Consider the following 13,743-nt stretch of genomic DNA (forward strand, 5'->3'; position numbering starts at 1 on the left):
TATTGAAGCCTGGAAAACTGTAATCAGAACTGTGCAGCAATTCAAGGAGGCTGGGTCAGAGCCACAGTCAGGCCCTGGAGGAATCTGAGTAGGATGTAGCTGCCATTGTCACCATTAGTGAGGCTTGGACCCTGGGCATCATCCTTGGCATGCTACCACTGCCACCTTTGCTGCAGTTTTGATTGTGTTTTAAATTGCCCCCCTACTTCTTTATGTTACCTGTGTAGTTTCAAACTGTCACCAAGTGAGAGCATGCATCAGAACCCACTACCTTAAAAGTGAAGACCTGGTACTCACCCATATGTCATTCATGCCTGCTAGAGTCACACGAGGTCTTGAAATATTGAAATGGTTTATTTCATACTATCCTGGGTCCACTCTGCTTCTATCCTTCTACCTCTCTCCATCCAGCCACTGAATGGTTAACACCAGCCTCGAGGAGAGTCCTCCCAGAGAGGGCTGCAACTGAATGCTGCAGTCTGGCTGGGCACAATTCGCGAGCCACTTATCAAGCAGGAAAGAACTTTATTTTTAGAACACACACACACACACACACACACACACACACACACACACACACACACACACAGCACCACCGAGCTCTTTAGGAATTCCCTCAGAGCCCAACTGCCACCACCAGCTTCCCACAAGCCTCTCAACCCCCCACTCCTACTGCTCTTGAGGCCAATTGGCTGGGTCGCATGGGCGGAGCCAAAAGAGTCCCCCAATGAGCAGCTCCGTGGTCTGAAAGGGCGGGGAAACAGCCCAATGAGCATCACCGCAGAGGAGCCAATCAGCTGGCAGCTGGAAGTTTGCTGGGGCCCCTTCGGCTGTGGCTCTCAACAACTAAAGTCTACTCCGGTTGGTGGACAGCTGTGGCTAAGTGATGGTTAAATGTTTGAATAATATTCCTGACCGTGTCTACTTTAGATCAGTTTATAAGTAAGAGTGGGGCTGACACTTAGAAGTTAATAGTTTCTGTACTGAGAAGCATAAAATGTACAAAAGGATACCGCCAAGTGACAGTGACTACTTTTCAGTGCAAGTTGAGGCCTCTTTTTTTGCTTGGTTCGTGTGATAGCTCCATTATCTCTATTCATTTCTTCCCCAGCCTAAGTGGCTGTGTGCTTTGTACTCACTTTTAAAATTAAGATGAATTAAATGAGACTGTGCAGAGGAAATTGGTAAATGGACTGTGGAATACTATTAAAGTGAAATAGTATACAGCCATAAAAGTGATGAATATACTGACTGTGTAGAAACCCAGAAAAATGTTCATGAAATAGCTGTTTTTAAAAATGAAGGAGGGGCTGGGGATGTGGCTCAAGCAGTAGCGCGCTCACCTGGCATGCGCGGGGCGCTGGTTTCGATCCTCAGCACCACATAAAAATAAAATAAAGATGTTGTGTCCACCAAAAACTAAAAAAATAAATATTAAAAAAATTCTCTCTCTCTCTCTGAAAAAAAAAATGAAGGAGCTGGGGATGTAGCTCAATGGTAGAGTGCTTTTCTAACATGTTTGAGACCCTTGTTCCATCCCCAGTACTAGAAGACATAAATAAATAAAGATAAATAAAACACAAAGCTGTTCAAATATGTTTATAACTGTGTAAATGTTATTTATGCATTTAAAGATAGAACTGCAAAGGAATAGAAATAGTTTCTGTTAAGATAGTTTCACAGTTGAATCAAACATTCAATATGCTTTAAAATTGAGTAAAGCCTTAACATAATGAAATGATTGTGAAAATTAAAAAACATTTGCTGATAATCACAAATAGCCCTTTGGGTCCTGGGAGGCAATCTGAGATATTGTTAAGGTAGGATTAGAAAATGGGAGTATGTACTGAACACAGCAAGTTTGTGCTCTTTGACTGAAAACAAATGTTTCCACAGCTTAGAGAACAATTTAAGGGGATGTTGAAGGTCATGGATAGTCTCACGTGTATTCGACAGTGACAGGCAAAGTTAGTGCTGGTCTGGGCTACAGAGAAGGACTTAGAATGATTTTTCTTTTCACCTCCACAGTTCTACTCTGTCAGTGTAAGGATAGTAAGCAAAGCAACTGAGAAGGGAAACCAGTGCCCAAATCCAGCTTGTTAAAAAGGGGAACTAAGCATGTCTCCTCATGTGGACCCTTTACCCTATTTTGACATTCCTATTACATAATTTGTGAACCAAGGATTTTTCTCTCTGCCTTTTCTGGTATATTTTCTAGTGCAAAGGGACTAGCTTGTATTCTGGTTAGAATGCAGATTCTGATTCAGTTACGTAGAAAAAGTGGAGTCTGGGTTTCTGCGGTTTTTTATTTATTTATTTATTTTTTAAATTTTTTTTTTTAAGAGAGAATGAGAGAGGGGGAGAGAGGGAGAGAGAGAGAGAGAGAGAGAGAGAGAGAGAGAGAGAGAGAGAGAGAATTTTTAATATTTATTTTTTAGTTCTCGGCGGACACAACATCTTTGTTGGTATGTGGTGCTGAGGATCGAACCCGGGCCGCACGCATGCCAGGCGAGCGCGCTACCGCTTGAGCCACATCCCCAGCCTCATGGGTTTCTGCGTTTTTAGCTCCCAGCTAATACCAGTACTGATGGTCTTGGGACAACACTTTCAGTGTCAAGGTTCTGCATACCCTGAGGACTCACTTTCCTGACTGTGTGACCTACACGTGTGTTCAGTTAGAACTCACTATTCATAATACACACCATACCTGTGTTTCAAAAACTATAAAACACCATTGAGAGAAGTTAATGAGGACAGAAAGCAGAGCCGTGGTTCCTAGGGTGTTGGGATGATATACCCATTGTAGAGAAGCACAGGGAACTTTTTTGAGATGATGGAAATGCTATCTGTATATTTGAGTGGTGATTTTAAGACGTGTATTTGTCAAAACTTTAATGGTACAATTAAAACGGATACATTTCATTACGGGTTGAATGATGTGCCCAAGGCCACAAAGTATGTGGCCAGTTGTGAGCCTGACGACGCTTGGCCAGGCGACTCCTGGTTCAGCTCTGTTTTATCAAGGGCTACAGTGCTTGCATTTTTAATGCTAGCCATAGGATTTGTCTTGAACCTGCCATTCATCCAGCCCATTGTGTGGTGTTTGTTTTTCTGCAGAGCATTTCAGAGCCCCAGTTGCAGAAGCCTTGTCCTGCCACCACCATGAGCTCTGGTAAGTCATTTAAAACTCTGCCTTTCTTTTGTGAAGTCTACAAAACCGGGCAGTTTACCCAGATTTCCCATATACTCTGAGGGCCCCACAGCATTTTATTTTTCAAAACGTGAGTAAGCACCCACACTCTGTCATAAATCACCACATACATGGTTAATATTTTTCTGAGTATCTCTGGTGTCAGAACTGTACTGTGCACTTTGCATGTACTATGTTCTGATCTTTACAACAGCCCCCTTTCTTTTTAGTGAGACATAATCGGTAGACAACACAGTGCAGTATTTTAAGTATATAATCTGATAAATGTTGACAGACTTGTACACCTCAGTGGCATTTCTTAATCTGAGAGATCGCAGCAAAAGTACCCAGATTGACCATAATTACCCCAGAGTGAGAGCTAATCTGAAACTTCCTTTATTTCCGCTGGCAGAACAATGTGCACCCTTTTGCGGGTGCTGTTGATAGTAAAAAATCAAGAACTAAACAGATGAATAATTTTGAGTATTTTTAGTCCTGGGCTAGTATGGAAAGTACAGGGTTAAGGAAGACAGAGAAGGAAAGAGATTCCTGTTGATTGTGCAGCCAAGAATTGCCAGGGTTCCAGCCTAGAATTGGAGGCAGAGAAAGTTCCATCAGAAATTTGGTCCTACTATGGCTCTGGAGCATATTCTGGAGCCTCCCAGGACCTGCAGGTGGGGATGGCAGGGTAACTGGGTGAATATCTCATTCAAGGGGTCCCCTAATCTTGCTTTATTTCAAGGATTTTAACTCTGTAGATTAAAAACTAGCCTCTTTTTGTTCTTTGGCATCCGTGCTCTTTTAGCCAAGTCCTGAACTGTGCAGGACAGTGTGAGGTGTGGTCTGGGGGAAAAGCTCAGGGCCACACCCCCACCTCATTCATCATGTATTTTCGAGGTGACTGTGGGCCTGTGGTAGATGCTTTTTTGCATTCTATAAAATGGCCACGGTAAAACACCAACCTGTTGGGATTTTGAGAGGATTTAGTGAAGCAATGCTCTTCAAATACTGAGCACCATGCCCAGACATGGCTAGTGCTCTATCCTTGGAGTTCATGCTATTAGCAGCCCAGAGTTTTTCCCTGCAAAGAGAAGAACTTGACTTGTCCCCCATTCCTGAGTGTGTTTGCTGTGTAGGAAGACACTGTGTACCTTTCCCCCCTCCAATTGGACTAAGGTGCTGTATGTAACTCATTTTTTGTTCTTCATTTGCATTTATTGTCATTTAAAATAAGCTTCCCCTCCTGCGAAAGTTTTGCTCTACAGTCTAAAGTTTCTTACTCTTCCAATCTCAGGATTCGCCTCAACTGGCATCCTGCTACAGATATCTATTAGGGGAGGCAAAGGAGGAGGAAGGGAGGGCCTGGAGGGAGGGTGAGATGTGGCAGTGCCCAAGGGACTTCCCCAGAGTCTCACTGACAGAGGGGCTAAAAGGAGGCATTTCCTAGGAAGCCCTGTGTCCTGTGACCCTATAATCTCAGTCTTAGGACTTTCTATCTTAATTTGAAAGAAACAAAACATCACCCTCATAAAGGAAAGGAATGAGAAAATGCACCATGTATTGTCTGATGGGATAGTGGGCTACTGTTAACAGTGATCAGGGGGAAGACCCTAACTGCCAGGAAAACATTTGTTTGCATCTTTGAGAGAAAGAGCAGCATGAAAGATGTGTTCTTTTCAGTTGACCTTTGGACTGAGCTGCCAGGATCTGACAGAAATCCTTTACCTGCATGATCTTGCCTCATCTTCCTGGAAACCAAATGTGGGCCTGGCTTACTGCCTCTTTTAAGTAGATGGGGAAATAGAGCCCCCAGGGGCTAATAACTGGGATCACTTAACTAGTATGGAGTGATGTGGAGGCAAATGCAGCCTGTTGGACATGCTGCTGCAGAGGCTTGAGTTTGTTGCTTTGGGGGTAGGTTGTAGGGGTTGGGGGGTGTCAGAAACTAGGGATACCCAGAGTCACTCTACCAGTGAGCTACATTTCTAGCCCTTTTTATTTTCTTTTATTTTGAGACAGGGTCTCCCTAAGTTGCAGAGGCTAATATTGAACTTATGTTCTACCTGCCTCAGCTTCCTGAGTAAGTAGGCTGACAGGTTTTACTTTGGCACCCAGTTTGGCTTTATTGCTTCTTAAACCCTTTTTCAAAGTTTTTTCTAGGTTGATTATTATGTTTAATCAAGGGAGAAAAAGGGAAAGGAAGAACGTGTGCCTGGGTTTGGTGGTAGCTCATGGCCACTCTCTGCAAGCCTGGGGAGGCCCAAGGCAAAGCCAACAATCCCAAACAGCTGTGATCAAGGGGAACCAGGGCAGGTACATAGAAAGGGATAAAGATGGTTGAATGATGGAACTTGTGATGTTTTCTGTACTTAGGTTTCTGCCTTCTCACCAAAGCTATTTTTCTACCTATTCAGAAATGAGGGCTCAAGGGAGATTTGGCATCCAAAGGAATGACCCTTTATCTGCAGGCATATGTGGGTGAGGAACAAGATGCAGCCTTGGGGCTGGCATGGACGAAGTCCAGGGCACTGGTAGAGAGGGCCAGGGTCCCTGCTCATGTGTGGTGCAGGCTGTAGCCAGGCTAGCCTGTTTGTGTAGTTTATCGGGTGTCCAACCTTTCAGGAGGCTGATTGTTAAGAACCTTGGTAGGGTGGAAATCTTAGCCAGACATTGTTACTGGAGTTTGGGAGTGGGCTTCAAGCCCAGCATTTGGGGAAATATGGTATAAAATAAATCAGGAAACCAAATTATTTTAGTTAGGGAGGAAGAAGATGAGCTATGATCTGGGGCTGTTCAACTCCCAGCTTAATGATCTTGGGTAGGCCTGACATTCTCTCGGTGCATCAGTATTCTTATCTATAGAAGTTCCCAACTCTTAACTGCAAAGGGCTGGGTCAAAAGGATAAAGTGAAATGCTGATTATGGAATGCTGAACCTAGATCCTCAAACCCAGGCAGATAGATGCTTAAAGAATTATAGTTATGATTATGTTTGTAGCTTGGTTAGCTCTTTGATGTTTGGGGTGCACTCCTCCAAGCACTCCTGCCTATTTTCCCTGCCCTGCCACTATCTATCTTTGGGATAAAGAACTGGGCGAGACCCAGGCTTCTGGTGGGCAGGGAAGGTCTCAGTGTTGTCTGCAGCTGAGCAGAACTAATGAAAGTCACAGCTGACACAGAGGAGGTGTGATATTCAAGGTGAGACTTTAGGATGCATAGGCTTTCCCCAAGGTAAGGAAACCACATTCCTAGCCAGTACCTCAAAGGAACCAAGGATTAGAAGTCTGAAAGTCTCCAATACACTCAGTTTAGTTCAGCAGAGTAGGCAGGGAGAGGAGTGAAATACAGCTGGGAAGGGCTTGGACAGGTGGTCCCGAGGGACTTCAATTCAGGACAATTTGCTTATGCTCTGTCCTTTGGATATGCTCTGTCCTTGGCCTGGTGGCCCCTGAGGCTTGTGGGCTGGGTGGTTGGTTTTTAATCAAGAATGTTGGTTTGTTAATTTGAATATAACCTTGTATTGCCTAGATGCAGGTCACCCTATTTACTAAAACTTTATATATCCCAAACAATCATTTCTGTACTTTTGGGAACTTGGAATACATATATTTCCCAGTGGAAATAATATTCTACATGAGTGAATTCCCAGGCTAAACTCTCCAATTTTAATTTTCAAATCTGAGGTCAAATATAGTACATTTAAAGGAAAACAGCCAAGAGAATCATGTTGCAGAGTCCCATTTTGTTTCCATCTGTCCTGCACCCCCGGGCTCCTTAATGCAAGGTGGTGGTTAGGTCAGAGTCTAGAAAGTGCTCTCCGGATGCAGATAAGGGTTGGAGTAGAGAGGGGACAGAAAGAAGGCAGGCAGGATGTCAGGAGGTCATGGCATCTCTGGGACAGTAGCACAGGACCTGAACTGGGGTGATGAGGAGGGGAAGTGTCTAAAGGCAAACTATGGAAAGGATGGCATGACTTTGACAAGCTCGACACGGGACGGGTGAGGGAAGATGTCAGGGAGCCCGAGGATTCCATCTGATTGTCTGACATGGTGCACTGTGGATGCACAAGGGTGCCTTTGAGCTGGCCTTTGAGCAGGTAGACAGGCCTTGTCAGATAGGAGGTTCCATTTTAGAGGAGTTAGATGGATTTTTTAATTTCTTATTTTAATTTAATTTAATTTTTTAATATTTTTTATTAGTTATTGGTGGAACTTTATTTATTTGTTTATAGGTGGTGCTGAGAATCGAACCCAGTGCCTCACACATGCTAGACAAGTGCTCTACCACTGAGCCACAACCCCAGCCCCAAAAGATTTTTTTAAATGTCAGAAAAGAAGCCATAGTTGGACATGGTGGCATATGCCTGAAGGGAAGGCTGAGGCAGAAGATCATAAGTTTGAGGTCAACCTGGACATAATATCTTTATTTTATTTTTATGAAGTGCTGAGGATTGAACCCAGTGCCTCACACTTGCTAGGCGAGCACTCTACCACTTGAGCCACAACCCCAGCCCCCCAACCTGGGTAACTTAGTGAGACCCTGCCTCAAAATAAAAAGGGCTAAGGCTGTAACTTAGTGTTGAAGCACCCCTGGGTTCAATCCTTAGGACCAAATATACCAAAAACAAAAATTAAAACAAAACAACATGGCAAAAAAAACAAAAAGAAAAAGAAAAGGAAGCAAGAGAATTTACACATATCACCCACAACATACTTCCCATCTCTACATAGATTTTGTATCCTGCCTGGTTCAGGCCACACAACATTCTTGGAAGTCTCCCAGGATGCCCTAGGGGGTCTATCTCAACCCTGAGAAAACTGATGGGATGTGTGATGGTAGATAGAGCTGTATCAGGGACTTAGGGACAGGACCCCTCTGCTGTCTCTTGACTCTTTCTCCAGCACCTTGTACCACATGGGACTCAGTAAATGCTGGGTGATATGGTCACAAATCTCATGTTCTTTTTCTTTCTTTCAGAATGTGATGGTACTTCTAAAGCTGTTGTGAACGGCTTGGCACCTGGCAGCAATGGGCAAGACAAAGGTAAGGCTCCTGAAGAGAAGCCTGGGGTGGTACTGAAAAGCATTTCTAGAAGGTGTGTGGTATGTGGGTTGGGCCACTCCACTTCCCTGGGAGTAACTTCACTGGCCAATCAGGCGGTGAACTAGGGACCAGTTCCCTATAATGACATGGGTTCTTGATTCTCACTGGTCGAAGGCTCTGAGATGGTATATTGAAAACTGTCCCTAGTTCACAAGGATGCTATGAAGAATGGGTCAAATATATAGACCAAGGCATCTGCCATGCCTTATGCATCTGGCATTCATCACCCTGAAATCTTACATTTCACCTTTGCTGGTAAATAGGGACACTTTCACAGCCTGGGAGGCAAGAGCCTAGATCATTAAAAGAAATTATTTCAGTGCAATTAGTTTCCTGCACATTCTGTCATATTTTCAGATTTTTTTTTTTTTTGTTCTGCTTAAGATAGAACCAAGGGCCCCTTGTGTGCTAGGCAAGCCCTCTACCACTGAGCTATATCCTGAGACTTCATATTTTTAGTTTTTAAATACTGAAGTTGAGAATCATGGGCAAGGGGAGGGAAAGGAGAAGTACTGGGGATTGAATCAGAACAAATTATTTAATAAGCACATATCAATATGTCTAAATGAACCCCACTATTGTATATAACACACTAGTAAAACATTAAAACCTCTTTTTAGAAAAGAGATTTAATTGTGAAGTGAATAATAGATAAGATGACCTTTGAGGTCCTATTTGCTCAGAGACTTTTACCTTGAATTCTTTAATGTGTCTGTCTAAACAGCCTAGCAGTGGATTCCTGGCACGCCCCCTCCCCCTTTGGTATCAGGGAATGAACCCAGAGGCACTTAACCAGTGAGCTCCATCCCCAGCCCTTTTTATTTTTTATTTTGAGACAGGGTCTCACTAAGTTGCTGAGGCTATGCTTAAACTTCTGATTCTCCTGCCTCAGCCTCCCAAATCTCTGGGATTACAGGCATGTGCTACTGCATCTGGTTCCTGACACCATTTTTGCAGTATGGGGTGACAGGAAGCTTAAGTTGGAGTAATGAGAAACGGTTCAAGGACTAGTTCTCCCTTCACAAACAGAGATGTCTTGGGCGGTCTTTTATCTTTAAGAGTATGATTTCTCTTCTCTCTAAATGAGGGATTTTGATGGCCTGTAGTATTTATTCCTGCTTCCCTTCCGGGGCTCCAGTGATTCTCTGACTGCTCATTCAGCTACATTTTATGGAATCAAAGGGGAAGCGGGGGAAAAAACCCTGGTGTGGGCCATTTAAGCCAAAAGGCAAGATCTCCCAAAGAATAATGCCAGAGAGTGTGTCATGTTTGGCCTTTGTAATTCCCATCTGGTGCAGCCAAGATTTCCTTCTGAGACAAGGCCAGGTATGAACCCAGAGGGAAGCCACGAGGGAGAGAAGGCAGAGAGAGCAGGAGGAGTTGGGGACTCTGGGCCCAGGTGGTTTGGAGGTAGGCTCCTTAGGGGCAGGAGGTGTCCTGCTGTTGTCCTGTTCTCCCTGCCTCCCTGCCTGGCCACTCTTGGTGTGGGACTGTATCTACTGTGTTCTTGGGGTCTTGAACAATCTTGGTGCAGCTGCACTTAGGGGACATTGGGGGCAATACATGTGGAGTGGCTGCAAGGGAGTGTTAAGCATCCAGTGAGGAGCGTGGTGGGGGTGGGGATCTCATTATTTTTTAAAGTCTGTGGGTCCCTCCACTCTGTCCCTGTGAATTCATTTAAACAAGTGACTTAAGGAGGTGGGAGGAGGGTGGAAGGTGGAGGTGGGTTCTACTCTCTTCCTAGTAAGACTCATCTTTAACTGGAAACAAAGAGGCAGGTGTTTTGTCAGGGGAGCCTCTGGAGGTCACAGAACCAGGAACCAGGACAGCTGAGCTCCAGTCTCAGCCTCTGCACTTGAGAACTGAGTGGTTGGCTTCTTCCTCTGAAAATAGTAACAGATCTCCCACCCAGCCAGTCTCCCAGGTGATCATGAGGCATAGTCAATAGGATGACTGTGAAAGTTCATTTGTATCTTACTGTGTGCAGAATTGTCATTATTTACTTAGTTATTGGTGGCCATATGGCATATGAAGTGTCAGGTGATGGGTTGGGAGGTACACTGTCCACTGCCAAGGTGCCTCCCCCCCTCCCTCCTGTTCTTGGTTTCACCAGCATGATGTTTGATTCAGCAGTGACTGTCTTATACCCAAGCAGTACTACCCCTTTGTTATCCTGTGACTCTGGGGCCCTGAGACCTCTGGGCATCATTTGTTGGAGCAACTTTGGCATCAGAGCACAAGAGCTCTGACCTTTCTTTATTTGCTGCCATAAATAAAGCCTCGCCAGAGGCTTGGGGATGTACTCACCATTGAGATCAGAGCCTGGGCAGGCAGGGAGCCCAGAGACACTGCAGATAGATAAGTGAAAGTACACTGGCCTCGAGGACCACAGTCCTCCTTGCATCCCAGACTGTGATCCTACTCTGCTTTAGCTCAGCTGGGCATTGGGACCTTGGGTTGTGCCTGAGTCTGCCTAGTCTTCAGCATGCACTTGGATATTTGGCAACTCTTTCCCAGTGAAGGGTAGGTTTAAGCAAGACCATCTGTTTCCAAACAGATGGGGGTTCCGATTTGCTTGGGGCCAGAGGGTAATGATTGTTAGAGTGAGCCCAGGACCCCACAAGTTATGATTTGGGGAAGCAGTTATGGTGATTGAAGTGACCAGGCAACTCACAAACTTATTCCTTTCTTTGCTCGACTTATCTGGAGCCTTTGGTCCACAGCCCTCTCCCCAGAGCCCTTGCTACAGAGCAGATCACCCGGCAGTCTCTCAAGGGGCCCCTGGACCCTGATTGCACTCCCCTTCCTCCATTTGCCAGGCCATCTGTGTCTCTGTACAACTCTTTGTCCAGAGCCTTGGCAAGCTCCCGGTGTGGCAGGAGGCACTGGTAAACACTGACCAACTGTATTTGGGTGATGGTTGGAGGCAGGCTTCTGTGACTTGGCCCAGAACTCTAGAGAGAGAAAGCAGGTTATTTTTGATTACTGCATCTACTGCTCTTTGTATTGTTCTTCTTGTGTAGGCGACTTCCTCCTATTGTCCCTGCTTAGTTCCTCAACTGCCTGAGTGTTTCCCAAATGTTCCTTCTGGATGCACCATTTACCCTTTTGTGTTTTCAGCAACTGCCGACCCTTTACGCACACGCTCTATTTCTGCTGTTAAAATAATTCCTGTGAAGACAGTGAAAAATGCTTCAGGCCTAGTGCTCCCTCCAGGTATCTCATCTTGGGTTGGTTCCTTTCTTTCTAATTGTTAGATCACGCATGGCTCCTTTCTTCTTCTAACACATACTTTGAGGCTTAATCCTTGCATGTTCATGAGGCATTCTGCCTCTCTTCCTGTTTGTTTCCTTTCTTCGTGTGTGTGTGTGTGTGTGTGTGTGTGTGTGTGTGTGTGTGTGTGTGTGTGTGTGTGTCTGGGAGACAACAAGAAGCAAGAAGGAAAATTGCAAACAATGGCCTTGCCCTCCCTCCATTAGGAGAAGGGTCAGTTGGGGGCAGGGCATTTGGTTTGCGTGGACTTGTTAGCTCTCCCTAGAGGTTTACAACTTCCTGTGCTTCAGTAAAAAATCTACTTTCCTGGAGAATTAACCTGGCCTCACACAGGGGAGCCTCTGACTTGGGCTGACTTGGAAGCAGCTGCTGTAGATGCCAAACCTTAACTTGCTTTGGTGATGCTCTGGGCTGTTTTCCAGAGCACCCTGCCCCTCCCTATCTTTACCTGCAGTTATTTCCTGCCTGTTGGGTGGGGAGGAGGCAAGGCACAGTTAAAATGTCAGTTCAGATGTCAGCTCTGACTCACAGCTTCCTTCTGTACCAAGTGGGACAAGTAAGGCCAAGGCTGCATCTTATCCAGTAGCACTTCCAGAAGTTGGGCAGTTCTGGCTGGATTTGCCAGTTTGCCCCTCGGTTTTTTGAAATGACCATAAACATTTTTCCTAATAGTTTTGTGACATCAGTCACTTACCCTCTTGACAGGTAGAAAGGTCAGAGCCTCTCCAAGGCCACCTCCTGCTCCGCCGTGCATTGTGGCTTCTGTGCTTTGCTTTTAGTGGACACAGAGGGCAGATCTGTCCTCTTCTATAGCACCGATGACCATTCTGAGTTGTTGGGAAAGGGCTGTTGGAATGGAAAGCAAGGAGAAAAGAAGAATTGCTTCTCTATCCTTGCATAGGAATGAGGATGAGTTGGACAGTGAGCCCACTTCCTGTGCAAATGCACACCCTGAGCTTTAGCCTATAATCCTAAGCGCGGCGATTTTAGGTCAGTGATAGAGGCTGTGAGCAATTTGGAGGAAAAAAAAAATAAGCATGGAGTTTAGCTTAGCTCAGCTGCACAAAAAGAAACATTTAGCACATGTGCCTTCTAGAATTGCATGGTCTGCACCCGTTTCCTGTCTCCTCATTACTGATTTTCCTGGAGGATAGGCATCCAGATCTTTTGAAGCTTACAGTGGTCCCCCTGAACTGCAGTTTCACTTTCTGTGGTTTCAGTCACCTGTGATCAACCATGGTCTAAAGGTATTAAATGGAAAATTCCAGAGATAAACAATTCACAAGTTTTAAATAAGTTTTATTAAATTATAAGTTTACAATTGCTCCATTTCATTATTAGTTATTGTTAATCTCTTCCTGAGTTTAATCTATGGGGCTTTATCATAGCCATGAGTGTGTGTGTGTGTGTGTGTGTGTATATATATATATATATATAAACAGCATATCTAGGGATCAGTGCTATCCGTGGTTTCAGATGGTCACTGAGGGTCTTGCCCCCTTGGGTTAGGGTGACTACTGTATTTTGATATCCTTCTCAAAGAAACAAAGTGTCCTGGGTCTGTTATTAGGCCCTCATGAAACTGTAAGGGGAGGTTGAAGACCCTGTGAAGACTCAGCAGAGGTTCTGAGGATACTGTCCACTGGGGGGCTGAGTCTCCAGTCATCTCCTTTACTGTGAGTGTTCTTCTTTGTGTTTGGAATAGAGGTCGCCACCCATGAGCTGTGTGTCCTCCAGACTCATTTCAGAGTCTTGACTTAGAGATTTGAAGAGACTTGTTCTTCCTTTTTTTCCTGTTGGAGAACTTCAGAGAGCAGTGATTCTCCTGAAAACATCTCTCGAACTTCTCTATGTTGCCAGCTTGCTCTTTTGTAAGAAGGGTGCTCTGGAAGCTTGAGAGATCTTTCATAAATGCTTTTTTGAATTGTGCCTTACTAATTGGCTAGAAATCCACTCACCATCCTAAACTTCATTTAATAAAAGGAATAAACCTGCTTTCATTTCAAAATGTTTTGAGCTGATATGGTAACTCATACTCTTACTCAGAGCTGACTGCCTCCATTTCCCCCTAATCTCATGATGAGCCATAACCCCCTGAGAATGTGATTTATCCCTCTCTACCACCTTCAGATTAATTTCATTAGCCACAAATGTTTGAGACTTTGCATAGTTTTAACC

General features: G+C 44.7%; 1 protein-coding gene across 50 annotated transcripts in view; it reads left to right on the forward strand.

The window, feature by feature from the left end:
- The window catches only part of Sorbs1 (sorbin and SH3 domain containing 1), a 231,072-nt gene that overhangs the window by 110,513 nt on the left and 106,816 nt on the right, over positions 1–13,743 (forward strand). For 32 of the 50 annotated variants that reach the window (XM_078035284.1, XM_078035215.1, XM_078035343.1 and 29 more), the window contains exons 3-5: positions 3,118–3,172; positions 8,167–8,232; positions 11,413–11,508. In XM_078035284.1, the coding sequence (XP_077891410.1) occupies positions 3,163–3,172; positions 8,167–8,232; positions 11,413–11,508 (172 nt within the window). In that variant the 5' untranslated portion in view covers positions 3,118–3,162. The remainder of the gene's footprint in view (positions 1–3,117; positions 3,173–8,166; positions 8,233–11,412; positions 11,509–13,743) is intronic. The other 18 variants (XM_040271989.2, XM_040271991.2, XM_013362846.4 and 15 more) reach the window with 1 other exon arrangement.

The sequence above is a fragment of the Ictidomys tridecemlineatus genome, chromosome 1, assembly GCF_052094955.1.
Source record: "Ictidomys tridecemlineatus isolate mIctTri1 chromosome 1, mIctTri1.hap1, whole genome shotgun sequence".
Lineage (NCBI taxonomy): Eukaryota > Metazoa > Chordata > Mammalia > Rodentia > Sciuridae > Ictidomys > Ictidomys tridecemlineatus.